The 26,717-nt window shown below is 64.9% G+C and overlaps 4 protein-coding genes across 4 annotated transcripts in view; 2 read left to right on the forward strand and 2 right to left on the reverse strand.

Annotated features, from left to right (window-relative positions):
• Window positions 1–1,116: 1,116 nt before the first annotated feature.
• EMIHUDRAFT_115434 (hypothetical protein) lies at window positions 1,117–3,375 on the forward strand (the record flags this gene model as incomplete). The annotated part of the gene is made up of 2 exons (XM_005777920.1): window positions 1,117–2,088; window positions 2,374–3,375. 2 exons carry the CDS (start codon window positions 1,117–1,119, stop codon window positions 3,373–3,375), a joined length of 1,974 nt encoding a protein of 657 aa, XP_005777977.1.
• Window positions 3,376–5,542: 2,167 nt separating this feature from the next.
• Window positions 5,543–7,681, reverse strand: EMIHUDRAFT_443602 (hypothetical protein; the record flags this gene model as incomplete). The annotated part of the gene is made up of 4 exons (XM_005777921.1): window positions 7,314–7,681; window positions 6,962–7,117; window positions 6,589–6,689; window positions 5,543–6,278 (listed from the first exon to the last, which is right to left on the reverse strand). Coding segments are annotated over exons 1-4 (1,308 nt in total), but the record flags the coding sequence as incomplete, so codon positions are not given.
• Window positions 7,682–12,019: 4,338 nt separating this feature from the next.
• EMIHUDRAFT_469143 (hypothetical protein) lies at window positions 12,020–13,866 on the forward strand. The gene has a single exon (XM_005777922.1). The coding sequence runs from the start codon at window positions 12,043–12,045 to the stop codon at window positions 13,780–13,782; it is 1,740 nt and encodes a 579-aa protein (XP_005777979.1). The 5' UTR covers window positions 12,020–12,042; the 3' UTR covers window positions 13,783–13,866.
• Window positions 13,867–25,910: 12,044 nt separating this feature from the next.
• The window catches only part of EMIHUDRAFT_115438 (hypothetical protein), a gene marked incomplete at both ends in the record, with an annotated part of 4,492 nt that continues 3,685 nt past the window's right edge, over window positions 25,911–26,717 (reverse strand). The window contains one exon of the mRNA XM_005777923.1: window positions 25,911–26,120. Within this exon, the coding sequence (XP_005777980.1) occupies window positions 25,911–26,120 (210 nt within the window). The remainder of the gene's footprint in view (window positions 26,121–26,717) is intronic.

The raw sequence follows: 26,717 nt of genomic DNA on the forward strand, positions 1-26,717 counted from the left end.
CCAGGGCCAGGCCCAAAAAATCCCTCCTTTTGCCGGTTGGCCGGGGGCCCCGGAATGGGGCGCCCTTTTGGGGGGTTTGCCCAAAGCCAACCTGTGGGCACCCTAGGGGCAGAAACTGCCGTTGAAAAAAAAAAAAAATTTTCCCTTTGCCCCCCAGAGGCCACCCGGGGGCCCCCGGTTTTCCAAATTTGGCCAGGGGCGGTTGCCGCCCCCCTCCCCACCGGGAGGGGCCCCCCCCCCCCCCCCCCGGTGCCGCTGCAGCGCCGCCCCCTCGGCGATCCCCCCTTACCCCCCTCTTCCCCCCCCCCTCTCAGGTGCCTTCCGCGGTGATGTGGCCACCACACCCACAGCAGCTCGCGCAAGGCCTCTACCAGCCCGCCTTTGCAGCCGGCGCGCACGGGTCAGTCCCGATGGCACCCGTGGGCGCTCTGCAGCCGGCGTATGTACAGGCACAGCTGCCGTCCGGTGCGACTGAGCTCGGGGCGCAGCAGCCGGACTTTGCCACCGGTCCGAGCTAGCCGGTTCCGGCAGCGCTGGTTGAGATTTGTTGCGCGCGCACTATCACGGTACACTTGGCTGCGGAAAGGGGCGCAGCCAATAGCCAATACGCAAACAGCCGGCGAGACCGGGGAGTGGTCTGACTCGCTCTTGCGTCTTGGGAAGACTACTACTGCTGTTCCTGTAGCTGTTGTTTGTTTATAATACATTGTATATTGTGCACAGGGAGGGCCCGAGTGCCTGAGACCGCCATGCGCCAAGTCCCAACACGCCAAGCTACGTTGGCAGCTACGAAGAAGAAAGACTTTTACGACAAAAATCCCTCGCACAACAGTCAACACGGCTCACGGGGTGGCACGGGAAGACTGGCAAGAGAAAGAATTCCCTGAGGGAAGAAAGAAAGAGAAAGGACGCAGAACGGACCCGCGTGCATGTAGGCCTCAGGGCCAATGAAAAGAAGACCGACGTGCGTCCGTTAGGCTCGTTCGTCCGTTGGTTCACGTTCCAAAAAACGCGCGCCTCTTTTCATTGTGAGCGCCCGCCACGAACGCATTACAGCGCCCACGAGCGCTGGCCGCTGCCGGGGCGCCCCGGGGGCTGGCTTCTACTGCCTGCACAATGCGCGGCCCTCCTGTTGGCCGGCAGCTAGGTGCCCTCTTGCTCGTGCTCCTCTCCCAGACTGCCACGTCCCAGCTAGTCTGGCCAGTCGCGCCCTGGGACTGCACGAGGTACCCCTTCCCCATCCAGATCATGAAGGGCGACGACGACGACAACTATCGGACGATGCAGCTCAACCTCGGCTCGGGCGACTTTGAGGAGATATGGCAGTGGCCTGCAAACACCGCACAACTACCGACGGCGAGGCTGAACGCGCAGGGCTACAACATCAACGACAATATCGCGTACGGGCTCTTCTCGACCGATCCGTCTTCGGATCCAGGGTACTTTTGCCGCTTCTCCGACGTCCGCAGCTCGACGGAATGTCTCTGCGAAGCTCGCGGGCCCGTGTCTGACGACTTCCCGCAGGGCGAAACTCCTTACTGGGGCAACGCGGCCACCATCACGCGCAATGGGACGTACTATCTCGGCCATGCAGGCGGCGAACAGATCCATAAATTGCCAGCCGTCCACAGCCTCACCTCCCCAGGCGACAGCCTCGAGTACCAGACGACCGACTGCAACATGACGCAAGTGTTACAAGGCAGGGGCAGCGGCACCATAAATGTCGAGAGCTGGAACCTGACCGCAGCAGACATGTATGACGCCTATGGCCTCCCGAACAACTGCAAGGGCCAATGTTACATGGCGGTCTGGACCAACTCCACCGTAGACGGGGTGACCAAAATGACAACGTGGACGCCCGGCGACCAGAATTTTGCCGATTTCATCGACTTCGAGTACAGCAGCTCCACGTACCTGATCGGTCTGGGAGCACGTGATGCGAGCGTCTGGATCATCAAGCTCGACGGCGCCGGGGATGTCGAAGGCTACTCATACAGCCGCGTCGTAGTCGACTACACCGGGTCCACAAGCAGCAAACGCAACATGAATGGATTCGGTGCTGGGTTTCGTTATGGCGACCGGATTTACGTGCGCGCCACCACCCCCCACACAACCCCCCACACACCACTACCACCTCCTCCTAAACACACCACGCCCGACACGTGCACCCGCGCCATCCTCACCCCACCTCCCTCCCCCCTCACCCCACTGCGACAGTTCGCCTCAAACTCTGGATCCGGAATCTTCGAGGTGGAGTTGACCTCGCTTACGGCCGTTCTCGACCGTACCGGGGACGACGCGTGCGCCTTCGAGATGAGGGACCCCCCAACGACGCTCCCCAGAGCAACAACAGGCAAGCGAGTCTGCGCGCAGGTGAGTGGGACGACCGCGGTGTCCCCAGCTCCCATCCCCATCACGCTCAAGTGGGTGGCAAAGGCCGTCGACGAAACCCAACTGAACGACGGCTTCAACTGCCCAAACGCCACTGATCCCTTCACCGCACCCCGATCGCCGCCGTCGCCGCCGCTGCTGCCGCCGCCGTCGCCAGTTGGGGCAAACGGCGATCCCCACCTGGTGCTGGCTCACGGAGGCAAGGCGGACTTCCGCGGCACCGACAAGGGCATCTACAACTTCCTCTCGGCCAAGAACCTCTCGCTCAACGTGATGACAGAGTTGGCCGACTTTTACCTGCACGACACGGACCACCCTCGCCACAAGCTCGTGCACGGCTCCTTCCTCACGCAGGCGCACGTCGTTGCGCTGACCGGCGGCGGGCGCACTGTGCGCGCTTCGTACTGGGCGAGCAAGATCGGGCCGCTCAACATCGGGTGGATCAACGCGACCATCGACAACCAGCAGGCATTCTCGCTCGGGCCGCACACGACCAAGGTGGTCGACGACGTCTCGCTGCACATGGACTACTCCTCGCTGCATGTCACCACTGGCGAGTGGGAGCTGGCGGTCATGCCGCAGGCTGTCCAACGCTCGGTGGCGGGGCCCGCGCGGCGCATCGATGTGCAGATGACACCGCGCGTCGCCGAATCCAAGTTCTCCGTGCCGCCCCACGGCGTGATTGGCCAGTCGTGGGACGGCGACAACAAGGCCGTCTTCGGTGAGGAGGACGAGTTCCCTGTGCGCGGCGAGTACACGACGAGCGCGATGGCCGAGGGGGCTGTCGAGGGCGTGCCGACCGACTACCTGATGTCCTCACCCTACGCCACGGACTTCAAGTATTCGCGCTTTGGACTCGACCATGCCTCCCCGCGCGACGTGTCCAAGCTGACCGGCCGCGTCGGGGCAGCTGTGCCTCTGGCTGGTAACGGTGCCGGCGTCATGGAGAAGGAGATGGAGCTGTTGGCAGGGCAGGTTGCCTGAGCGCTGCGAGGGACTAGCTGCGCATAAAGCCGTATTGACGCAGGGCGATCGGCCCACGGTCTCCGCCCTCGGGCACCAGCGGCAGCGTCCAGCGAGCATTTCCCCGGTGTCGATATAGTTGCCGTACTCGAGAGAGTGGCGGTGTCCGGGGAGAGGGCCGCCGGGCCGCGCGGGCCGCACACCGCGCAGAGGCGGCAGGCGCACTTGAGTGGCATGGACCGCGCCACTCACCACATGGACATGGACATGGACATGGTCCATGCCACTCACCCAGAGCCAGAACCTCTTTGATCTTTGTGAGTTTCTCTCTCTTGTGCGTCTTGGGACGACCACTTGTCCGCGGGGCGAGCTCGGGCGTCGCGGGGGGTCAGGGGCCGGCGGTTACCAGAATAGTACACGTATTGTGCGTCGTCCCCCGTCCCCGTCCCGGGGTCCCCGCGCGCTGCGGTGTGCGGATGGCAATGACTAGTGTCTAGTGAAATGGCATCTTGCTTTACGGCTTTATGACGGAGTGGAAACGTTGCAAAGGATCTCAGGGCCCCTCCACGGAGGTGCGCCGGGGCGTCTTCGGAGTATGCGAGGACCGGCGGCGGGTCCGAATACACGGCGCCACCCTGCGCCTGAAGTGCTGCATGCGACAAGGACAACGCGCAGCCCTCACGCTGCCTCGGCGCGCGTGCGCAGCTGCTGGCGGAGCGAGTCGCGCGTGCGCAGCAGCTCGGCGTACCGCGCCTGCAGCTCCTCCTCCTTGGAGGTTTGCACCGAGAGCAGCTCGGAGAGCTCCTCCGCCCGCTGCGGCCCGGCAAGCGCCTCGCGGCCGCGCAGCGCCTCGAAGCAGGCCAGCTCGATGCGCCGCTCCGCCACCGCCGCGTGCTGCGCCTCGATCTCCTTGCCGAGGGCGGCGGCGCGCTTCTTGTACCCGCCGAGCAGCACGTCCAGCTTTTTCTCCGCCTTGCCCGCGCGCTTGGCGTCGCGCGCCATGAAGTTTTTGAGCAGCTGCAAGGCCTGCTGCGGCGCCTGCAGCGCCTCGGCGGGCGGCACCGACGCGATGGGCGCGTACCGCTGCAGCGAGGGCACGTACGAGAGCTCGCCGCCCGCCGCCTCGGCCGCGGCCCGGACAGACGCCTCGTCGAGCGGCGGCGCGGCGGCGGCGAGCGACGCCGTCTCCTCGTCGAGCATCGCACTCGCCGCCGCCATGTCCTCCTCGGGCAGCGGCCTGAGCGGGCGCCGCTTCTTGCCCTTGAGCTCCGGCGCGCCCGGCACCGGGTACGACGCGGCGTCCGCCTCAAGCATGCGCACCTGCGGCGGGAAGGGGGGGGGGGGGGGGGGGGGGGGGGGGGATTTCCCCCTCGGGCGAAACTGCCGGGGGGGGTCCGCTTTTTCCCCCCTCCCCTGGGGGAAACGGGGCGGGGCGGGGCAAAACGGGGCGGGGCGCGGCGCGGCACAACCCGGCGCAACCCGACGGGGCGAAGCGGGGCGGGGCGAAGCGGGGCGGGGCGGGGCGGGGCGCGGCGCGACGGGGCGGGGCGGGGCGGGGCGGGCGGACCATCTCTGCGCGCAATAGCTGGTCCGCAGCCCGGATCTCCTCGGCGGCGTCGAGGCCGGCGGCGTCGGCGCCCGAGGGCGGGGCGAGCATCTCCTCCCTGTTGACGACGAGCGGGCGCGGCAACTCGCGCCGCAGCGCCGCAGACCGCTTCGCGAGCTCCGCCTGCCTCTCCGCCTCGGCCGCCGCGTCTTGCCGCTCGAGCGTGTCCTGCGCGTCCTCCTCGAACCCGTCCGGGTAGAGGCCGTCCCCCTCGCCCTCGCCGCTCTCAGCGGGCTCGAGCTCCGGCATCACAATCTTGTACTCGTTGGACGGGGCAGGCAGCGCGGCCAGCTGGGCGGCCAGCGCCTAATCTCGAGGCAGCCTCGGGTGACCTCGGGTGAGCTCGAGTCGTCGCAGGTCGAGCACGTCGGCCAGCGCCTCCCGCCGCTGCTTTTGCAACCGCTTGGCGGCGGCCGGCGGCAGCCCAGACACGTCCGACCAGTTGTCCGCCTCGTTGATGCCAAACGCGTCGCGCGAAGGCGTGCGCCCGAACTCGGAGCCGACGCTGGAGAGCCCCGCGACGGAGTAGCCCGCCTCGGAGCGCGCCGGCGTCAGCCTGCCCCCGCCCCCCCCGAACGGCGTCCCCCCCCCCCCGCCGGCGGACGGCGTCATTCCGCCCGGCGTGGCGGCCGCCGCGAGCGGGTTTGGCGTCTGCTGCGTGAGTCCCTTTGGCCGCGGAGTCACGCCCGAAAAGTCGCCGAGTGAGGCGAGCGGCGCCGACTCGCCGCCGAGCAGCGGCGTGTCCGACGCGATCATCGCCGCCTGCGCCGCCGCCTCCTCGAGGACCGCGTCACCTCCGCCGCCCGCCGCCGCGCGCGGCGTGCGCGCCGACGCGCCGGCGGCGGGGGTGGCGTCGTACGAAGCGGTGAGCAGGCGAGCGGCGTCGGACCCCGAGTCCTCGAGCAGCCCACTCGCCGACGCTTTGACCACCGCCTCGAGCTCGCGGTCCGTCACCTGGGGCGGCGGCAGCATCAGCCGGCCGCGCTTCTTCATCGCCATCAGCTCGTTCTGCTTGTTGATCTGGGCGATGACGTCGGGGAGCGCCTCCTCGCGCCGCCGCTTCAGCTTCTCCGCGTCCGCCTTGCGCGCCTTGGCCTCGGCTGCGTCCTTGTTCGGCGCGTCCAGCTTGCTCTTGAGCGTCGCCTTGAAGCCGCCCTCCTCGCCGCGAGACTGCGCCTCGGCCGACGCGTCCTCGCCTGTGGTGTCGAAGTAGCCGGCGGGCGCCGTCTTCTGGAAGGGGATCTCCGAGTTGTAGTCGATGCCGCGCACCTTGCGCGCCCGTGAGGCCACCTCGATGCCCGCCGCCTTGAGCTCACGCCTGCGAGGGGGGGGAGGGGGGGGGCGGTGGAGCACAGCTTGGGAAAGACGCTGCGTTGGCGCTGCAGCGGAGCGGCACCGCCCCCACCGCCCCCACCGCCCCCCCCTCCCCCCTCCCTCCCCTCCTCTGCCCCGCCGCCACCATCAGCACCGGAGGTTGTCGGTCACGCTTGGCCTTTCGGCGCTCCGGATTCAAATTTCTTGTTTGGACCGTCCTCTGGTGGCGGGCGGGCCGCCGCCGCCGCCGCCCCTCCCCGTCTCGCCCCCCCTGGCGCCGCCACCCCGCCTCTCCAGCTCTCCCCAGCGCGCGCCTCTTCTGCAGCGCCGCCAGCCGGCGCGACTCCTCGAGCTGCTTCTCGCGCGCCTTGCGCTTTGCCTTTTTGCCGCGCGTGTTTGCGAGGCGCGCGCGCGCCTGGCGGGCAGGGAGGGGAGGGAAGGGGGGGGAGGGGTGCTTGCGTGTTGCGAGGGGGGGGAGGGGGGAGAGAGGGGCGAGCGTGGAGCCGGGCATCCTGCAGAGACCATCCTGCAGAGACCCTCCCCCGCCCTCCCCCGCGCTCGTCCTCCCCCACCCGCGGCTCCTCGGCATCTCGAGGCGGCGTCGCGCGGCGAGGGAGCATCTGCGTCTTGCCGCCACCCTCCCGGCTCCACCCTCGGCTCCGAATCTCGGCTCCATCTCCCGCGCGCCTCGGAGAGCATCTCCTTTTCGTCGTCGTCCATGTCCACCGGGTCAGGTCGCGCGGGCTTCGACTCGGGGTTCGGGTCGATCTCGCCCGGCCGCAGCCGGCGAGGGTCGTCCGCCGCCGACGCGTCTCCGTCCGCTGACGCGCCCCGCCGCGTCGCCTGTGTCGAGCATCGCCGGCAAGCGGGGGGTGGGGGGAGAGGTGGTGCGTGGGCAGGGTGGCGGCGGCGGGTGCGGGGCCGCGGCTTTGGGAGGGGGGGTGGAGGGGGGAGGCGCGGGCGAGGCGCGGGCGAGGCTCGCGCGCAGCGGGGCGCAGGGGCGCGGGCACGGCAGGGGTAGGGACGGCCGCCGCGGCGCCTGGTCGAGGAGTCGCTCGTAGTGCTCGAGGCACTGCGCGGCGGTGCGGCCGACGATGGGCGCGATGGTGCGCCACTGGGTGGGCATGAGCTTGGCCAGGTGCAGCAGCTTCTCCTCCTCCTCGCGCGACCACTCCGTCTTCTTGATGGACGGGTCGAGCCACTCGTGCCACCGCGCCTTGCACTGCTTGGCCGACTTGCGCACCAGAAGCGACGAGATGCGCGACCACTGATTCTTGCCGTACTTCATGACGGCCGCCTTGAGGATCTCATCCTCGGTGTTCTTCCACACGCCACCCTTGATGAGGATCCGCATGGCGGCGGGAGCGGCAGGCGGCGCAGCAGCGACGCGGAGCGACTGTCAGGCGGCACCCGTACTGTAGGAAGGAGAAATCGGTGCGTAGAGCGACTGTCCAGGCACCCGTGGAAAGAAGATAACGCGAGCGCTCAGCGGAGCTGGGAATAGGACCGCCGCAAGCGGCGTGGCGTGGGGCGGTTGAGCATCCCTCCGGGGGCCCCTCTGCGCCGGGGAGGCGTTGTTGGAGGCTAGGACGCAAGCGTCCGTCGTGTTGGAGAGTGTGAACGCAAACCTACTTCCTGACCGTAGCCTGACCGTCCTTGTGTAACCGTCTCATTTGGTTTGTCCTGCCGCGCACATTGTCATCGACTTGTATCCGACTTGGTGGCTGTGGTGATGTAGCGATGGTGTGGGTCTCTAGTGACCTATACAGCTCCTCCGTGTTCCGTCTCCTGACATGGTACCGACCGGTGAGTGCACGGAGTGAGCAGTGCGGCACTGAGGCCGACATGAGAGCTGGTGCGGCACACAAGCGAGATGTGTTGCCGCACAGCATTTCCGGCTTACGCTCGATACGTAGGCTGGCACCATGGGCACCTGCGCGAGCCGTGGTGATTGGCTGGGCACAGAGGCTCGGCGCACGGTGGCACAGCGGCCGCCAACTGCTCGGCACGGAGGCTGAGCAGAATGAGTACAACCGCAACATCAACTTGGGTGCTTGCGGATCTTCTGCGACAGAGCGCATCTCCGCCAGCACTGCGGCTGTGTGGACACGAGTATCCCCTCTTACGACCGGACCCGAATCACCCCCGAGACCCCCTCTAGATATCGAGAATAGGTCGAGATTATCCTGAGATCGTTCCGTAAAAGTGCTTTCGTTATTGAGATGCCCATCACTCCACAATCGAACCGCCGAACTGTAAAACCTTCACATTTGAACTGCTGCCCCCGATTCATTTTCTGCCCATCCCTGACCCTGAACTTCTAGCCCACACTTCAAATCCGTTAAGCTTTTGGTTTTCACCTTCTTGGTCGATTGTTTAATTTCAGTGCCATACACAATTGGGTCAAGATAGTCTTTCACCTTTTGGGATCCGGAGTCGGCATACTATGTCTATCTATGAGTACACCGGGAAAATGGGATCTTAGATTTGGGATCCGACTAGTTCGAGATTTGGGATATGGGATCCTCAAACAGTCCCGCTAAGACTCACACCACGCTCGCAAACTCGCAAAGAGGACAGATAAATCAAAATTAATCACGAACCACCCGAGAAAAGTGCATCGACCTCGGCGCGAGCGAGGAGCAACGCTCGCGCTGTCACGTCGCCCGAGCCGTACGAGAGCAACAATGACGACGGCTCCGCGTCACTCCCGCCAATACCAGTCGCACCAGCGACAAAGGCGGTTGCATAGGTGCCGATTGGGTTCTTGTAGCGGTAGTCAGGTGTAAGGTTGACGAAGTTGTGCGTGAGCATGTCGATCTCTATCGGTGACTGCGCCATCTGTAGCCTGAGCGGCGCGCTCGTCTCGAGCACTTTGTATGGCGGCGTGCCGCGCAGCTTAAAGAGGAAGTGAGAGTAGTAGTGCAGAACGCCGGCGAAAGTCTTCTCCGGGTTCTTCGAGTCTACGCGATAGTGAGCCACGCCGAGCAGCAATGGTATGCAGCCATGAAGCGAGCACTGTTCCCAGAAGGGCAAAAGGGGAGCGCCGTTGAGGTGCACGCCGCCAGCGGTCAACTCACCCATGTCGTCACCCAGTTGAGCGACGAATGCGGCCGTCTCCGCGAGGGCGCGCTCCTGCGCGGCCTCGAGAACGCCTGTACTATTGGCAACCACGTGATGGATCGGCAGCACAGAGCACTGTAGACAGCTCGAATCGTTCGCTTCCATTGCCGTCGCAAGGTCGAGCGCCTTGCCGGTGCTACAGATGGATAGTGGCATTAGCTCATGCACCCACAACAGCCCACCGCTCAGGCTTGCAAACGGCGCCCAATTCTTGTCCGATAGGCGGGGCGGTGGCACGACAAGGTGACCTTCGGAGGCTCCCCGCCCGAACGACGATGGCGTCCTCAGGTCACACTCCGTTCGCGTGACCGACCACCAGAAGCCAACGGAGCTGGTTGCTGCGTGACAAGTGCTAGGGGCACGCCACGCAGCACACGATGCAAGCGAGGTGTCCAACCACTCAGCCGTAAGGCCGGGCGGCTCAACGAGACTGACGTTCGGGCTGGCCATCGCCCAGATGTCCCGACTCATTGCGCTCTTGTTTCCTCTGGCCGCGTAAATCAGCGGCGAGAACGAAGGCCGCACAGCCGCCGCCGCCACGCTGCGAGGGCTCTCCCTAAGGTCAATAATCCCAATCTGCGCAGCGTACACCGGCGGGCTAGATCCGTCAACGGTGATCCAGAAGCGCTGCACCGCCTGGCCGAAGAGCATATCTCCGACGCGAAAGATCTTTGGGTCCTCGTAGTCGCCGAGAAGGGCTGTGAGTGTGGCGTTGCACGGGTCTGCCACAGCTGCGCGGAAGCTGAATGCATAGGCCCTGCTGACCCATTCTTCGCCTTGGGGTCCCTGCCAGGGGCCGTTGGCGTCCACGCGCACGAGCCCGACTAGTTCACCATCAGGGGTGAGCTGGATGCTGGGGTTAAAGAAACGAGCTGAATGCTCGTGCGTTGAGGCGGCAGCGATCTGTCGGTCGTTGATCGCCCTCCGCTCGCACGAGCTGCGGTTGCATCCCTTTCGCTTGGCCGTGGTTGGATCGAGCGTTGAGGTACATGCCATCACGCCCAGGCCCAGCCCCGCGCTTATAACCCACCACGTGCCAGCCATGTAAGCCCTCCGGCTGACGCGCACCATCTTGGCTCGCAGGAGCTTATCGCCAAGCTGACAGCAGCTGTTCGAGCGCATGACGACGCGGGTTGAGGAATGCTTTTCGACGTCGAAGCAGCAGTCCGTATAGACCGAGGATTATCAACTCGTTCAGTTACAATTTGGGTCACGACGAAGCAGCAATCAGGTCGGCAGCTGCTATCGTTTAAGTCGACAGGGGCAACGGTGCTTGACACTGTCGATGAGTGCAACTGTGGCGTGCTTGCCACCCAAGCGAGTGTAGGCCCGACTCGCGTCGGGTGCTATTTCCTCATCGTCATCGCTACGGCGGGGGCGGGGGGGTTTTACCGGAGCACCGGACTACTCGCTGGGATAGTTGCGAGATCCGTCGATAATCACGATCGGTCTCTCGGGCGCATCGTCGTGCGACGTCAGCGACCCATCCGCCAGTTGCCCTTATCTTTGACTGTGATTCAAGGAGGTCTATGCGTGGGGTTCAGCTGAGCTTAGGCCGTTCCGGGCGTCGACCTTCCAACATACCACATCAAAGGCCGAGCGTGGGGAGGCTCAGCAGCCCACCACCAGGGAGGTTTCGTCAGTCTCGGCGTCGCATCTGCCGCGCCGAGATTCGACGGACCGAAGGGGTAGAGGCTAGCGCTCTCGGTCGAGAGACGCGCAATACTCAAGACAATAACTATTACCACCTTCGTGCATTTGAGTTCAACTCAACGTGCATTCATGCAACGCGTGCAACGCTGCACAGTGCTCAGGGTTCGAGCAGGTGCAGGCGAGTGGAGGGGCCCCTGGCAGAGGAGGCGTGAATCCGTTAGGATTCTCGCCCGCTCTGCTGAGGGGAGGGGACGGTCGACTGGGCCGGTCGCTCGACCCGATTCTACTCTACTATCAGTCTTACCATTCATGGACAATAGTGTCTGTGACGGCGGTGACATTCACAGCGAGGTCAGTTCACAGCCGAGGCGCCGATCCTGACACGCTCCACTTTCGGCTCGCCGCGGCTCGAGCAAGGTCTATGTCGATCCGCATCTTGCCAGCTGTGGCTCGCCCGTCTACCGCTACCGCGCCTACCAGATACAGTCGCCCCTCCCGCCCACGCCGGCGACTCTCTTAGGTGCAGATGACATCTGGATGACTGCGCATAATGGGGTTGACCCGCCGCGCAGCAACCCGATGTTCATTACTTGGTTTCCGTCGAGTGACGAGTCTCGTCCGAGACGTCTAGTCTCATCCCGCCTCGTCGCATGTGTTGTCTAGTGTGTCACGGTGTCCCTGTGGTGTTCTTGTGTGTGGGGGAGGCTCAGCAGCCCACCACCAGGGAGGTTTCGTCAGTCTCGGCGTCGCATCTGCCGCGCCGAGATTCGACGGACCGAAGGGGTAGAGGCTAGCGCTCTCGGTCGAGAGACGCAACAACTGTGCCTTTTCGAGTTCCTTGCGCCAGTTCGCACCTGTGTCGAGCCTGTGTGCTGTGAGAGAGAGTTGTCTTGTTTAAATTCTTTTTGCGGGCAGCCTTCATCAAAAAAGGGACGGCAGCGAATCTCGGCACGGCTCTGTTGGGAGTGGCTTTGGGAAGGAGGTGTGTGTGCATGCTGTCAGCAGGCTTGGTGGTTGGCTTCGGCCCGCCCACCTGCCCCGCGGACGAGCAGTGGGACCGCGCCGCCGTTGCGCTCGATTCCATCGACTCGGGCATCATCCCCAACCGCTTTGGCGTGAAGGGCTACGGCCTGCCCCTCTGGCGCGACACCGCACACGAGCAGGGGAGGCGCAGACCCCACCTGCTCACCAACATCTACTGGAACTTGCCGACGGGTGGCACCGACGAGTACCGGCTCTCCCCCAACGCGACCTCCGGCTGCCGGGTCACGATGGCCACGTTCGCGCACGTGCCGACTGCGACGTCTGGCTTTCTTCGTGGGTCCTGCCCGAAAGTACTCGCCTCGTCGAGCAGCCGCCTCGTCGACTGGACGCGCGCCCCCTCGGTCATGGCGAGCCCGCTGCGCGCTGCGAGCGTGCCGCTGCAGTGCCACTTCTACGGCTACAACCCGTCCATCGTCGTGCTGCCCGCCGACTCGCCCCTGCGCGCCGTGCCCGGCGCTCACTACCTGGTCGCGTTAAACTCGCTGCCCTTCTGGACGCGCGAGCCTGTCGGCGGCGTGTACGACGACATCGTGCACGGCGGTCCGGTCGAGACCTGCCCCGTCGAGCCGACCACGACGGTCGGCCTCTTCTCGCGCAAGATGGATCCGCTCCTCCTGACGCCGCTGCTGCGCGAGCTCGCGGGGGGAGGGGGCGCCGTGCCCCCGCTCGAGGCGCTGGACCCATCCAGCCCTCGGATGGCGCAGTCGACGCTCATGGACGTGGGCCTCTTCGAGTACGGCGGGCGGTACGTGGCGAGCGCGCAGGACTACTCCACTCAGATGCAGGGCTTCGAGATGCCCCTGAGCGAGCGCGCCCTCGTTGTCCCGCTCAGAGTGGAGCTCTTCGCACCGGCGGGGTGCGCGCCGCGGCTGCTCGTCACGCACGCCGAGGCGGAGGAGCACGCGCTCGGCTCGTGCGCGCACGCCGGGTGCGACCCGGCCGACTTCCCGCCTCTCGCGCCGAAGGGCAGCAACCACAAGAACCCCTCCTTCTTCGTCGAGGGCGACGAGCTCCTCGCGCTCGACTGGATCGCCCCAACGGCGGTCGGCCGCGTGACCACGCTGCCGCCCGGCGCGCAGGACGGGGCCAACGTGTCCAACTTCTGGTCGCTGCTGGGCGCAGCGCCGCGCCTCTGCCCCGGCACGTACGGCGAGCGCTACCCTCGCGTGGACACTCTCTGCTTCGAGACGGCCGGGGAACAGCTCTCGGCCGCCGCCGCCGCCCTCTTCGCCGACCTGGCGGGGGAGGACAAGTCGAATGGGACGTCGATGCTGCACGGCGGCCGGATGCTCGTGCGCGTGCCCGCGCTCGGCAACGAGCTTCTCGGCGTGGGGCACCTCGCGCGCGGCTCAGGCACCGTCCATGGGCCGGTGGGCGGCTTCGGCTCCGACTACCCCTTCAACGGCAACCACTACACGCACTTCTTCTTCACGCTGTCCGCCTCGCCGCCGTACGCACTCACGCGGATCTCGACGGAGTTTTGCTTCCGCGCGTTCTCGCTGCTCACGGGCGAGGCGCTTGATGACTGCGACTCTGTGCAGTATTCGTCCTCGATCGTGCTCGAACCCTCCGCCGACGGCTCGGGCCACGAGCTGCTCATCGGCTACGGCGCGATCGACTCGTTCGCGATGGTGACCACGGTGCCGCTGCAGACCGCGCTCGATATGCTCGAGCCCCTTCCGCAGTGAGCGGACCTTTCACGCGTCCTCCTCCATTGCTCGTCACTTTTTTTCATGCTTTCTTTGCCCTTTTTTCCATGTCTCAGATCTTCAGATCATCTTTTTTCTCCTCCGCGCGCAACCGGCGGCCCAGTGCTGCTGCTGGTGCTCGCGCTAGAGCGCCGTGCGCGGGATGTCTGTCGCCGCTCGGAAGGGTGGGCGCGCCACGCTCTGCCGTGGGCGATCGGTCCGGCGTGGCGCCGTCGATGCTGCATGCTACTGTGAGGCCCAGCCAGCGCAGGGCGGCCGGGATCCGGGCACGACGCTGCACAGTGGTACCAGAACCGCCCCCCGCGGGGGGGCCGTTGCGCACATATAACCCAAGAGACCTCGGGGGGCGATGGTACATCTTCGCGTGTCGAGGGTCGCGCCGCCGATGCCTGCCTCGTACCGCGACGGTCCGCGTATGTGTGCATGCCTCCTGACCGCCACGGTCACGGCCGCTGCGCTCCGGACAGGTTCGTTCGACGCGCTCGACCGTGATCTGGCTCGGCGGCCGCCGCTTTCTTTGGCGTCGAGCGCCCGGTGGTGAGCGCCTCTCACGGCCTTTCCAGCAGGCCGTTCGCTGCCCCGGCGCAGCCGCACCGACCCCCACGGCCCGCCGCACGCGCGCAGGCGCGGCTCGCGCACCTTTCTCGAGGCTGGCACCGCCTTCGAGCACCGCGCTGCCACCGACAGCGCACCCGCGCGGCCGAGGCGCCCCTCGCCGGCGCGTGCGGCGAGACGGCGAGCGTGTCGGCGCGCCTTCCGGCCGCCGCACGGCGGACGGGCCGCCCGTCGAGCCGCGCGGCGCCGAGCGAGCCCAGCGGACGCCCTCACCGCTCCGTCGGCGGGTCGTCAGTCACGACGGCCGGCCTCTCCTCCCATCCGCACGCCGCGCCTGGCCGGCCGCGCGGCGAGGCGGCGCCGTGCGCCACGCGCTGTAGCTTCGCGCGGCGACAGTGCAGCGGCACATCAAGAGCCAGCATGAACTTCTAGGACCGATGGCGAGCGCAAAAAGTCATCAAAAGACACGCCACTCACTCGCTCGTGCACACACGACATGTGTGCTCTGGGAAGAGCGCGCAGATCGCGGGGTCGTGGCGCAGAGCGCACCTGCGCGCCAGAGCACGCAGGTGCACCGCTTTGCGTGTGCTGCCACTCGCCGCGCGCGCAGCGCCGCGTCGCGATCAGCCGAGTCTGTGGCCTCACCCCGTGCAGCCCGCGCGGCGCGTGTGGCCCCAGAGAGGCCCCCCGCACCCTCGCGCGGACTAGGCGGTCACGGTCGTCACAGACCATGGAGGCCGGAGCGGCAAAGGAAAGTTGGAGTAACGGCGACCGCGTTCGCAATGAAGTCGCCTGTCGAGCAGCTTCCGCGGCGTACCATGTTCAATCCCCCCTCCGGGTGATGCCAGGGCAGCAAAACGGGCTACGGGTGGTGCCATGCAGCCAGCCTGACCCCCTAGAGCCGCCCGGCACCACCGCACCGGTGCGAGGCGTGATCGTGCTGCTTGGGGTACATTGTTGTTTTCATGGGCTCGAATGCGGTGTGAAAAAGGCGCACCTTGTGACGGTGCCCTGGCAAAATCGTCCCGATTTCGATGCGCGATTTAGCTAAGTCCCAGAGCCGTTTACGCATGAGCGGGCCCCCTCACCAGCCTAGGGCTCGCGCTTCTGGCCCGAGGTGTCGCCGCTGCCTCCCGCGCCCTCCGGCGCCTGCTGCTACTGCCGGTCGGCCGGTCGGGTCCGCGCGACGGCTCCATCCTCGAGACGTAGCGGTCGCTGAGCGCTTTCTCGACCGCTACGTCTTCCAGTGCACCCACCCACCGCGACCCTCGAACCTGCGCTGCGCGGCGCAGTTGCTGCCGAGCGAGACGCCCCCGCCCGCGCAGGGGCGGCATCACCAGACGCTACCGCATGGCCGAGCAGCGAGCAGTGTGTGCCGCAGTGCCCGTCCGGGCCCTCTTGCAGCTGCCTCTATTGGGCGTAAACCGCGGATATAAGGGTCTATACGGAGGTGGGTGGCCTCTTAGAGGTATGGGAGCCGCTGGCACCGCGCTGGGCGCCGCGGATGCACGTACGAACGAACATTATGAAATCGGGACGATTTTGACCCAAAAATCACAAGGTGCTCCGAGCAGGGTTCGTGATTTCACATGGAAACAGCGAATCGGTTTCACTTTCACTTTCACTTCACATTTCATGTGAAACGAAATTTCACTTTTTCGAGCGAGTGTGAAGAGTCGTGTGAACGTGATGATGACGGATGCTCCCACCGAGTTCCGACACTCTGACACTCACTTGCACAGGTGTTGGCTCCCAAGCAGCAGCCAAGATGAAGGAGGCTGGAGATATTGGTCTCGCTGAGCTGATGTGTACACTAGACCTATATGAATCTCATGGCATGCTGTGGGCGAATACGGTGCTGATGGTGGGATGAACTCTCTCAGCAGTCGAGAGTCGACTCTCGACGCATCGGGAGGGCGGCCGCGGCGGTGTAGGGGCGGCGGCGAGCTCCCGGTTGCAAATACTCGCCTCACAGTCCAAGATGGCGGCTCGCGCCCCCATCCGCGCACCAGCGTGCCACTCTAGCCCCGCCTGCCGCCCAGATACCGAGGGCGGGGCGCACTCTTCGACTTGGGCTATTATTTGCCACCGGGAGGGCGGCGGCGGCGGTGTAGGGGCGGCGGCGAGCTCCCGGTTGCAAATACTCGCCTCACAGTCCAAGATGGCGGCTCGCGCCCCCATCCGTGCACCAGCGTGCCTCTCTAGTCCCGCCTGCCGCCCAGATACCGAGGGCGGGGCGCACTCTTCGACTTGGGCTATTATTTGCCACCGGGAGGGCGGCGGCGGCGGTGTAGGGGCGGCGGCGAGCTCCCGGTTGCAAATACTCGCCTCACAGTCCAAGATGGCGGCTCGCGCCCCCATCCGTGCACCAGCGTGCCACTCTAGTCCCGCCTGCCGCCCAGATACCGAAGGTGGGGCGCACTCTTCGACTTGGGCTATTATTTGCCACCGGGAGGGCGGCGGCGGCGGTGTAGGGGCGGCGGCGAGCTCCCGGTTGCAAATACTCGCCTCACAGTCCAAGATGGCGGCTCGCGCCCCCATCCGTGCACCAGCGTGCCTCTCTAGTCCCGCCTGCCGCCCAGATACCGAGGGCGGGGCGCACTCTTCGACTTGGGCTATTATTTGCCACCGGGAGGGCGGCGGCGGCGGTGTAGGGGCGGCGGCGAGCTCCCGGTTGCAAATACTCGCCTCACAGTCCAAGATGGCGGCTCGCGCCCCCAAGCATCCATGCTCTGATGTGTCGCTTGGGTCGCCTCTGCTGCTGTGTCTCTGTCTTAGCCAGATATCGAGAGCGCGCGACGACAACCAACCCCTTACCCTAACCCTAACCCTAACCCTAACCCTAACCCTAACCCTAACCCTAACCCTAACCCTAACCCTAACCCTAACCCTAACCCTAACCCCAACCCTAACCCTAGCCCGAAGAACCCAAAGCGTTCACCGAGAGCTCGTGTCGACGGACCGCTGATTCCGCCATTTGGTTTCGGCCCAAACCGGACCATTCTCTTAGGAGCTGCACAACGGCTTGAACGCTCTCTGACCCTAACCCTAACCCTAACCCTAACCCTAACGACACGGTGCTTCTTAAGAGGTCGTGCGCGTCGCTGCCGACGCATCTCGCGTGTATGGTGTATTTGCAGTGTATTTCGGCGGGGGCGCGCATTAAAAGAACATTGAGGCAACACACACGTCCTCGAGCGCCCGAGGACACGAACCAAGCTGCACCTCCTCTCACTAGTTATTGTGGGCTCTTTCCTTTCTACACTTCCTCGCTTTCAAACACCGCGTTTTGATGCAGTGAGGGCGGGCCCCTGTTCTTTGAGCCTTGGGGACGACCACGGCCTTGACCACGGCCTCGCTGCAGGGAAGCAGGAACGCGCGGCATTGGTGGCACAGAGATCCCTACCGGTGCCGGCAGTGGTAGGCGCACCGCCGCTCTCTCCGCTGCCGCCTCCGCCGCTGCTGCCTCGACTGCTGCCGCCTCCGCCGCTGCGCCGCCTCGGAGATGCCAGGGCCTTCGAAAGTAGTCGAACTTGTGAAATTTTCAGTGAAACGGGGGCGGCCGAAACGTTTCATGTGAAATTCACATGAATTCACATGTGAAAGTGAAAGTGTGAAAATTCACTCACGAACCCTGGCTCCGAGGTGCCGATTTTGCACGAGAGTGCGAGGTTCGAGCTCTCGTGCTCCGTCCACAGGCTGCGAGCCGTCGAGTGCTCGCTTCGCACTTTCCATTGGGTCCGTTGGCGCATATCGGGCGCCTCGCAGGCACGCCGTCCCCGCGTCTCTGTGGAGGAGATGCGTCACCCGGTTGCACTCAAATCGCAGCCGAACGCCATATCGCTCCGTGTGCCCCACCGGTGGCTAGCCTGCCGCCACCGCTTCTTCGCACTTTCCATCAGATGTGTGGGCGCGGGGCGGATGCCTCGCCGGCAGCCGAGGTGCTCTCTCCTCGGATCCTTTGCGTCACCCGCAAAAAGTTCTTCGGAAGCCACTGCCGTCTGGGCACTCCACCAGCCCTCCTCGCCTTTTGAGGCTGGGATTGGTGTCGCCCGTGGCATCTGCGACGGTCGGGAGCTTCCACGTCGCTCATGCGCATCAGGGCGAGCGCAACGCTCGCCCTCGGACCGGTTGCCTCTGTAGAAGCTAGCCCGCTACTGTGCACCACGCTGTGTCCCTCTCTCAAAGAGGGTGTGTGTGACGATACGTTCCTTCTAATCTATACCCGTGCCGAAAATCACACGCACACACATCTGAATCACACACACATCTGAAGACAACTATCTGAATCACACGTCGGTCTAGGTCAACATCTCAAAGTCCGAGTCTGTGTCCTCGGCAGGCTCCTGCTCCGCCGCTGCGCCAAAGGCGGTCAGCGTTGCGGAGCCTGTGTGCGGCAGTTGGCGCTGGACATAGGCTAGACGTAACAGCGTGCGCACGTCGTTTCGGCGCTGTGCGACGAAGGCGTTGTTTTTTGCCTTCGCCGTCTTCATCGCCGTGCAAGTCCGCCGCATGCCGTTGAGTGGAAGAGCTGCTGCCCGCCGAGGCCGGGCAAGCTTTGGCGGGCGAGGCGCTACGTGCTCTGGACGCGATCCGGAGCGGCGATGAGGCTACCTCTTTGCGAGAGCCGGGAGAGGAGCAGGCCCGGAGCCCGCGTGAGCGGCCCGAGTGAGCGGAGGGCTTGCAGCCCCGAGTTGTGGCCGATGTGAGAGAGGCACGGGATGCGCGTAATCAGCCAGTGGCCGCCGCCCGTGTCCGCCTCGATGAGCTCGCAGAGCTGCTTGTGCACGCCTGCGTGTCGGCCGCTCATCGTGTTGTCGTTGTCCGAGCAAATGAAGTGCAACAGCTCGAGCGGCGCGCCCGTCGCCTTGACCGACCGCAGCGTCTCCCTGGCGATTACCGCAGCGGTCTTTTGCTTGCCGAGGTGCGAGGCGAAGCAGGAGACCTCACGGAGCCCGTCGTGCGGGCGAGTTGCTCCGAGGTGTCCCGCTATGAACCCTCTCCGAGAGCGGGAGCCGAGGTCGAAGGCGACGGGCCGACTACACGGTAAGGCATACGGACCTTGCAGAAAACCTTTTCCTTCTAAGCAGGGCTACACAATGACCCTATAGTGTGTGGGTGTTCCTGGCGAGTTGTGATGAGTAGAATTAGACTAGCCAATACTATTTTGAAGTTCATATATGAAAATACCAACTTGCCTATGTGCACGTCTCCGCCGCGGCGGCCCGGAGGCGGCCCGGCGGAGCGGTCAGAGCAGCACTGCGCGGGCCGGCGATCGACTCTCGACTATAGTACGGGCTCTATTGAATGGCCTCAAGGTGCTCTCTAGGGCTGCCCTATTCCGCTCGCCCGGCTACGTCGCCGGGCTTCGAAGGAAAAGGTTTCGCTCGGCACGGCGTCGGAGAGCAAACTTCGACGTTCGTCCTATAGTGGAAGCTGGACGCACGTAGGCAAGTGGCCCATGACCAGGCGGGCTGCTGCTCAGAATCTGGGCCGTCGGCGCTCGCTCTCGCGCTCTTCATAACGGCGTTGCCCCCTCCCTCCCGCGCCGACGTTGGGCAGCCCGACCACGACAACGTCAGCGCCGCTGGCCTGCAACTCGAGGCGCCTTTGAATGAGCACGAGCCGGTGCGCGGCGGCGGCGCGGGTGATGCAGCCCAAGGTGACGGCGACGGCAGAGGGGGCGGCGCCGGCGGCGGAGGAGGCGGCAGCGGCGGCGATGGCCGCGGGGTCGGCCCGCCCGCCTTTGCTGCTGGTGCTGTGGGCATCATCACAGCTCAGCGGCGGTGTGCGACCAGGGCCAGTGGTAGACTTTCGACGCGGTGAGGCTGCTCTCTGAGCAATGACACTAGCAAGAGCATCATGTGTGTCATCGGAGTCACTTGTATTACGATACCACCACGCCGCCACGCTCGCAAGGGCCGCCTAAGCGCCTAAGCACCCTAAGCACCCCCCCGCTTAGGCCGCTTAGGCGCTTAGGCGAGTGACGGCCGGCTGCCCGGGGCCTGGCGTGCCTCCGCCGTGGGCTGAGCGCCCGGGAGAGCCACTCTGCAAGTGGTGTGCGAGCGTGTAGCCTTTAGCGTGCAGTCGGCCGACGAAGTAGGTCACGCGCGAGAAGGTGAACTCCACCTCTTGCATGCGCTGCACCCGGTGGACGGCCCGGTCGATGAGGGAGCACGTGCCCGCGCTCGGCAGCCGCACGCGTGCGATATCGTCGTCCGAGATGTGGAACAGGAGCGTGGCGCCATCCCGAGCGAGCGACGCAGCGCCGCGCATCGAGATTGAGCGCTCCGTACCGCTTTTGTGGCGGTACAAGTACACGGCCTTGCGCAGGGCGGCCGAGTAACGATTACCCGTCATGTTTTGACGCAGCGCGTACTCGACGCGATGGCGTGGCCGGCCGCGCTGCGGCCGGCGCGCCTCCGCTGCCCGCACCTCCGCCGCGCGCTGCCACAGGCCGAGGAGCGAGTCGGCCTCTGTCGGCTCCACCTTGCCGAGCACGCCGGGCAGGTGGAGCGAGAAGAGCTTCACGTCGTCGATCGCCTGCAGGGCGGCCCGCTGCAACAGCGGAGTGTTGAGCGACGCCTGCAAGACGTCGAGGCTGTAGAGGCCCGGGAGCGTCGGCACGTCGCTGGGCTCGTACACCAGCAGCAGCTGCGAGCGAAACGCTACGCCGAGGGAGCGGCCGGAGCGGCCCTGTACCTCTGGCCGCATGACGAATTCGCACATCATCAACTGAATGAATGCACCCCCGCCAAAGTGTCGCAGCGGGTTCGAAAACTTCAGCGCCAGTTCTCGAACGAGCCTCGTCGTTGCCGCCGCGTGCAGCCGCTGCCGCCGCCGCTCCTCCTCGCGCAGCCCTACGACTTGCAAGTCGAGCCGGGCTTGGGCACGCAGCTCGCGAGGCGTCGGCACGCCTGATGTTTGCGTCCCGGTTGTCGCTGTAATCGCTTCGCGAGCGGCGGCACGGTGGCCAACCTCCTCCAGCTCGAGGCGTCCGATGTCTGCCACCAGCGTGAGCACGCTTGCTTGCTGCTGCTGCTGCTGCTGCGCAGGCTCCGCTGGAGCACTGCTCAGAGAGGGAGGTTCCTCGTCAACCTCCATGCGATCTCCGTTCGAGGCCGCAGCCGACGAGCCGCCGACGAGCCGCTGCGGCGCTGCACGGGAGAGCGATCCTCGGCGTCCGTGCTCTCTCTGGTTGTAGATCCCGTCGCGGCGGCCCTCGTCGCTCGTGCTATGCAGCTCCATGGCCTCGCCGAGGACGTCGCCAACCGTAGCATGCCGCGGTGCTCTCAGGTTCTTTGCGACGCCGACTCTGCGCGAGCCAGCACGGCTTTGCGGCCGCGAGGACGTTGCACTCGGCGAGGGCGCCTGTTGTGACGAGATCGGAAGCGTGAGATAGCGACGACTGCGCAGGCACAGAGTCGCAAACTGGCGGTACCGAGCGGCGATCTGGTCCTGGCCTGGAGCCGGGACGGACTCCTTGGCCGCTTTTGCGACGCTGTCCCAGGCCTGCGCCCGCTCTTTTCGGCATGGCTCGAGCACGAGATAGTCGGAAAACCGCGACAACTTCGGCGGGCATTCACAGATTTTTACCACCTCGGAAGCAACGCCTGTGTGTTCACCGGTGCTAGAGAGTGTCGAAAAGGAGTCCACACTGCATTCATCGACATCAACGCGCCCCGCTGCGCCGCGCTACTCGCGAGAGCGGGAGGAGATTTGGGGAGATTGTCGGGAGATTTCCAAGATTGTCACCGGGGTGTGCGTGGGTAAGTCGTGCGTCCTACGTGCCAAGGCGATGTGCATGCTAGTCTGGCTCGTCCCAATACGCTCAGGGGGCCGAGAACAGCGCTCTGTCGCGCGCTACTTTCCGTGCTGCTGAGAGAGGCCCGGAGGGGCCCACCACGGCCCACGCTCGCCTCGGAAATGCAAAAAAATGCTCCCAGGCCCCCTCCCGCCCACCCCGCACACCTGCTTGACTACTCCCGAGCCCCACGAGCCGAGGCGAGAAAGTTCGAATTAAAGTGCGGAGTTTGAACATGGTAGCGGCGCCCGGCGGGGTTGACCGACAGCCGCGCCTCTCGAGCCACCCGTGCCACGCGCGGCGACGCGCACGCCGCGCGCCAGTCGGCGCCCTGGCAGTACTGCACCAGCCAGCACAGTGTGGAGCAATGCATCCAGGACATTGTGCTGGGCGCAGCTTTGTGCAGTGCAGCGTGCGAGCAGCGCAGAGCCAAGTCTCTCGTGTCCGCGCCGACGCTCTTGGTTTAACCGTAGAATTCTTAAGATACAAGCCTCTCTCACAGCACACTGGCACGACAAGGGCGCTAACCGTAGAACGTCCCAGCCGAAATCCGCCCGCCACGATCGATCAGTCCACAATCGTCGGCCCGCAGCGACCCGCAGCGATGGATGCCGCCGCCCCCCCGGCCCCTGCGGCTGACGCGCCGATGCACGACCGGCCTCCGTCGGATGGCTCTCCGGCCTCTCCGGCCGCTGACGCGGCCGCCCATGCTGCTGCCGATCCGGTCCCTCTCACGCTCAGCGATATCCGCACAAGCTACGACAACTTCGAGGTCGCCGGCTTTGGCCAGGTGCAGAAACCAACCTGCTTGCCTCCATGTTCACGCTTCGCGCCCCTTCCCCCCCTCTGACGCCGCCGTATGACCGTAGGTGAGGGGCACGACTACCCGCCTGGAAGGCGCTCTCATCAGCAAGTCACCCAGGCACCAACTCCTGGGCGTTTACGCTTGACTACGAAACCATGCAGTGGATGCAGCTCGATCAAAACTGCGACGCCAACAGCTGGTCCCTGGGCGAGTTCCTCGCCCAGGATGAGGTGCGAGTCATGATGCTCGACCCAGCGTGCACCAAGTCGCTCACATTCCGTGAGTTCGTCAACGGGCCGAACACACTCTCCAAGTCGACTGCGATCTCGAACTCCGACAACTGGACCGGTGCGCGTAGGACGATGGCTCCCTCGACGACATCCCTTCATCGACGGACGCCTTCACCGCCGCCGGCCCTGGGCCATCCAGCGCGGCCTCCGACGGCCTGCACGTGATCGAGCGGGTACAGAAACGGTGGCTGCCGCAGCTCACACCCTAATCGATCTGCCTTAGGCACGGAGCCAACGGAGCCATCGCGCATGCCCGCATCGCGTGCGGCTCCGAGGTCTCCCGCCGAGACCGGCTCGGCGCGGCGCGTGGCCGCACGCCGCCGTTGAAATGGCGAGATAGGACCGAGGGGAGAGCGCCGGCCACATCGAGCGAGCGCTGACGTGTAAGGTGTCTGTGCTGCTCCGGTGTGTGTGGGATTCTGCCCCCCCCCCATCTGTGCGGCGAGTTGTTTGCGGCGCGATGCCCGATCGTGCGCGATAGCCTCCCATTGTGCGTGGTGTGTCGGTTGTCGGGGTCGTCCGGAGCGTGTGGCGGCGCCGTTGCATGCAGCGACTGCTCCACGTGCCACGAACTGCTTTGACTGACGTGACTGACTGATGAGTGCCACGAACTGCTTTGACTGACGTGACTGACTGATGAGTGCCACGAACTGCTTTGACTGACGTGACTGACTGATGAGTGCCACGAACTGCTTTGACTGACGTGACTGACTGATGAGTACCACGAACTGCTTTGACTGACGTGACTGACTGATGAGACATGAGTGCTGATGGATGATCTCCGACAACCCAAAACCAAAATGCAAATGAGTGGCCCACTTTGGCGTGCAGATCCTGCGTCTCTCACTGCCCGAACAACAGAGACGGGTACCGCCGCAGGTCCCACACTAGTCCCGGCTAAAAAGCGACGGCCGTCCGCCCAAAAGCAGCACGCTCGATTTGGCAGGTGTTTCACCAGCGCGAACGCCACACGACCTCGTCCGCATTGCGTTCGGGGGTCGGCTGGGTGGGTACCCTCCCCATTGTCGGAGTCGCCCTTTACAGTATGGTCATGAGTGCTGCAAGGGGTGCTCCTGCTCGTGTGACCACGATGACAAGTGGGCAACGTGCCAAACCCGCCGGTCGGGTCCCTCTGCGTCTTTTCCAATGCCGGCGAGCAGCCGGCTGCTCGTCCGTCGTCAATGCCGGCGAGCAGCGCGGCTGCGCGTCCGCGAATCCGGCTCTGCGTCTTTGTGTCTGGCGAGGCAAAAACACAACCCCGGCCCCAAGACGCACAAGCTCAGACAAGCGTTCACACAAAAACACAACCCCGGCCCCAAGACGCACAAGCTCAGACAGTCGAGAAAGGGATAGACGGCAACGACAGTCAGTCAGAAGTCAGCGCTGGGTCCCAGGGCGAATGCGATGACGGCCTCTAGTGTGAGCTCTAGCTATAGTGAGCTCATCGCTACTATATGCAGCGAGTTAGGAGCCGACCGACCCTCGCGTCCGGTGCTCACCGACGGCCGGGCGGGTCACCCGCCCACGCGCCGCCTACGCGCAGCGCGTGCGCCGCAAACTCGCCCGCCGACAGCGCCGGCCAGTCGCCATCGGCCGTCGCGAGAGGCCTGCCCGGCTGTCGCCGCGGGGCCCCACAATGCACACAACGCGCACACAGCCATAATGCGCACGCGCGCGCACACACTCCCCCCTACCGGCGCACGCATCGCCATTGCCATGCTGTTTCGGCTGGGGAGCGGCCTGCCGTCGGGTTGTACGCGAACCCGGAGCGAGTCGGGCCTTGCATGCCTATATGGGAGGCGCGCCAGGGTGTGCCGTGTAGACTTGAGCTGACAGTCGTAAGGGACATGCTGGTACACGCTAGCTAGACGTGGGTAGTAGTGCGGGACCCGCTGAGTAAAGGACTGGTGTGTACCGTAAAGGCTGCGCTGACTTGGCCGTGCGTGAGGCGTACCTGGTCGAGCTACACCATCAAAACCTTCCTTCCCCGCATGCTCCTTGACGGCCTTCTTCGGTTTGATGTGGTTCGACTTGCAGAAGGAGTGGGTTCACCCAGTTACGTCAAAACATCTTACCAGGACATGGGAGAGCATGCGCGACATCGTTTTGGGCGTTATCGCACATGGCGCGTCACGTGGTTTCAATTTCGAGCTCATCCGAGGACGGCAATCCCGAAAGTGAGTCTGATGTTGAAAGTGATAGAACCGAACGAAGCAGTGTAGAACCGAAGCTGCAAGGAGTATATAATTTTGTTGTGGACCGGGTGTTATTAGTTTTTTCACCCAACCCCTGCCTAGACGAGTACAGCTAAAGAGTACCCGGGGCTCCCCATGCGGGAGAGGGCCCGTGAACATCTTAGCTTGTGAGCCAGGAAAAGGGTTGTTTTTCACCTCCCGCCTCGGACTAAAACATGCCGGGCCCATTGCTGGTCATTGGCTCCTGTGCGCTCTTCTTCCCCACCAAGGTGGCGCTGGACGAGTCGTGGCAAGTCAGCATCCGATCTGCAACAATAGAGAGCCATCGACGGGCCTCTGACGCACCACCGAATACGTCACTGCCTGAGCGACTAAAGGAGATCAGCGTACAAACCGCTAAATCGTACGGCTGCAAGGTCGCGATCGGAGTGCAGGGTTCCAGCCTAGCCATGGCTGTCTCATCCGACGGTGATGACGACGCCAAGTTCGTTTGGGGCTCTTGCGCCAAGATGATGACTGGTGCGGGCATTCTGCGTGCGGTTGAGCGAGGCCAGCTCGACCTTGACAAGCCGGTTGCCCCTGTGCTTGACCCCGTGCTTGATCGCCTCGGCCTCGGCAGCATGCGTGCTCTCTTTGGCCCTCTCGCTCGCTTCATCACCACACGGCACCTCGCCACCATGTCCTCGGGCGTGCCCGATTATGACACAGCCAAGCCGTTTCCAAAGCCACCGATGGATGCATTCAGGGCAGAGGTGTACCGCAGGCCGCGGCACGAGTTCACGCCGGCTGAGCTCCTCAACGTGAGCTGGGTGGCCATGGGCAAGCTCGACTTTGTTCCGGGATGGAGTAAGGACTACTCCTCGACCAATTTTGTGCTGCTCGGCCTTCTTCTCTCTGCCGTTCACGGCTACAGCCACTGGGATCAATATCGTCAAGTGGAGGCCCTCGACGCGCTGCCGCCCTCACGCCGCGCCCTGTACGCCAGCATGCGCTTTGCTGCCCACGGGTCCCCCGCAAACTGGACGAGCGTACACGGCTTTGACCGCACGAGTTACAATGGGGCCAACGCGTCGGACCGCCCCGGTAGGGACGTGTTCACCGTCTCAGGCGTCTATGGGGGTTGCGAGTTGCCCCACCCCACCCATTCAGGCCCTTCTGATCGCAGAGCGGCTTGAGGCTGTGAGGCGGCAGCGCTCCAGCCAGGAGAAGTCGATCTGACTCCGCTCTGACTCCGCACACTCCTCCTCCCCCTCCTCCTCCCCCTC

Source organism: Emiliania huxleyi (assembly GCF_000372725.1).
Source record: "Emiliania huxleyi CCMP1516 unplaced genomic scaffold EMIHUscaffold_252, whole genome shotgun sequence".
NCBI lineage: Eukaryota > Haptophyta > Isochrysidales > Noelaerhabdaceae > Emiliania > Emiliania huxleyi.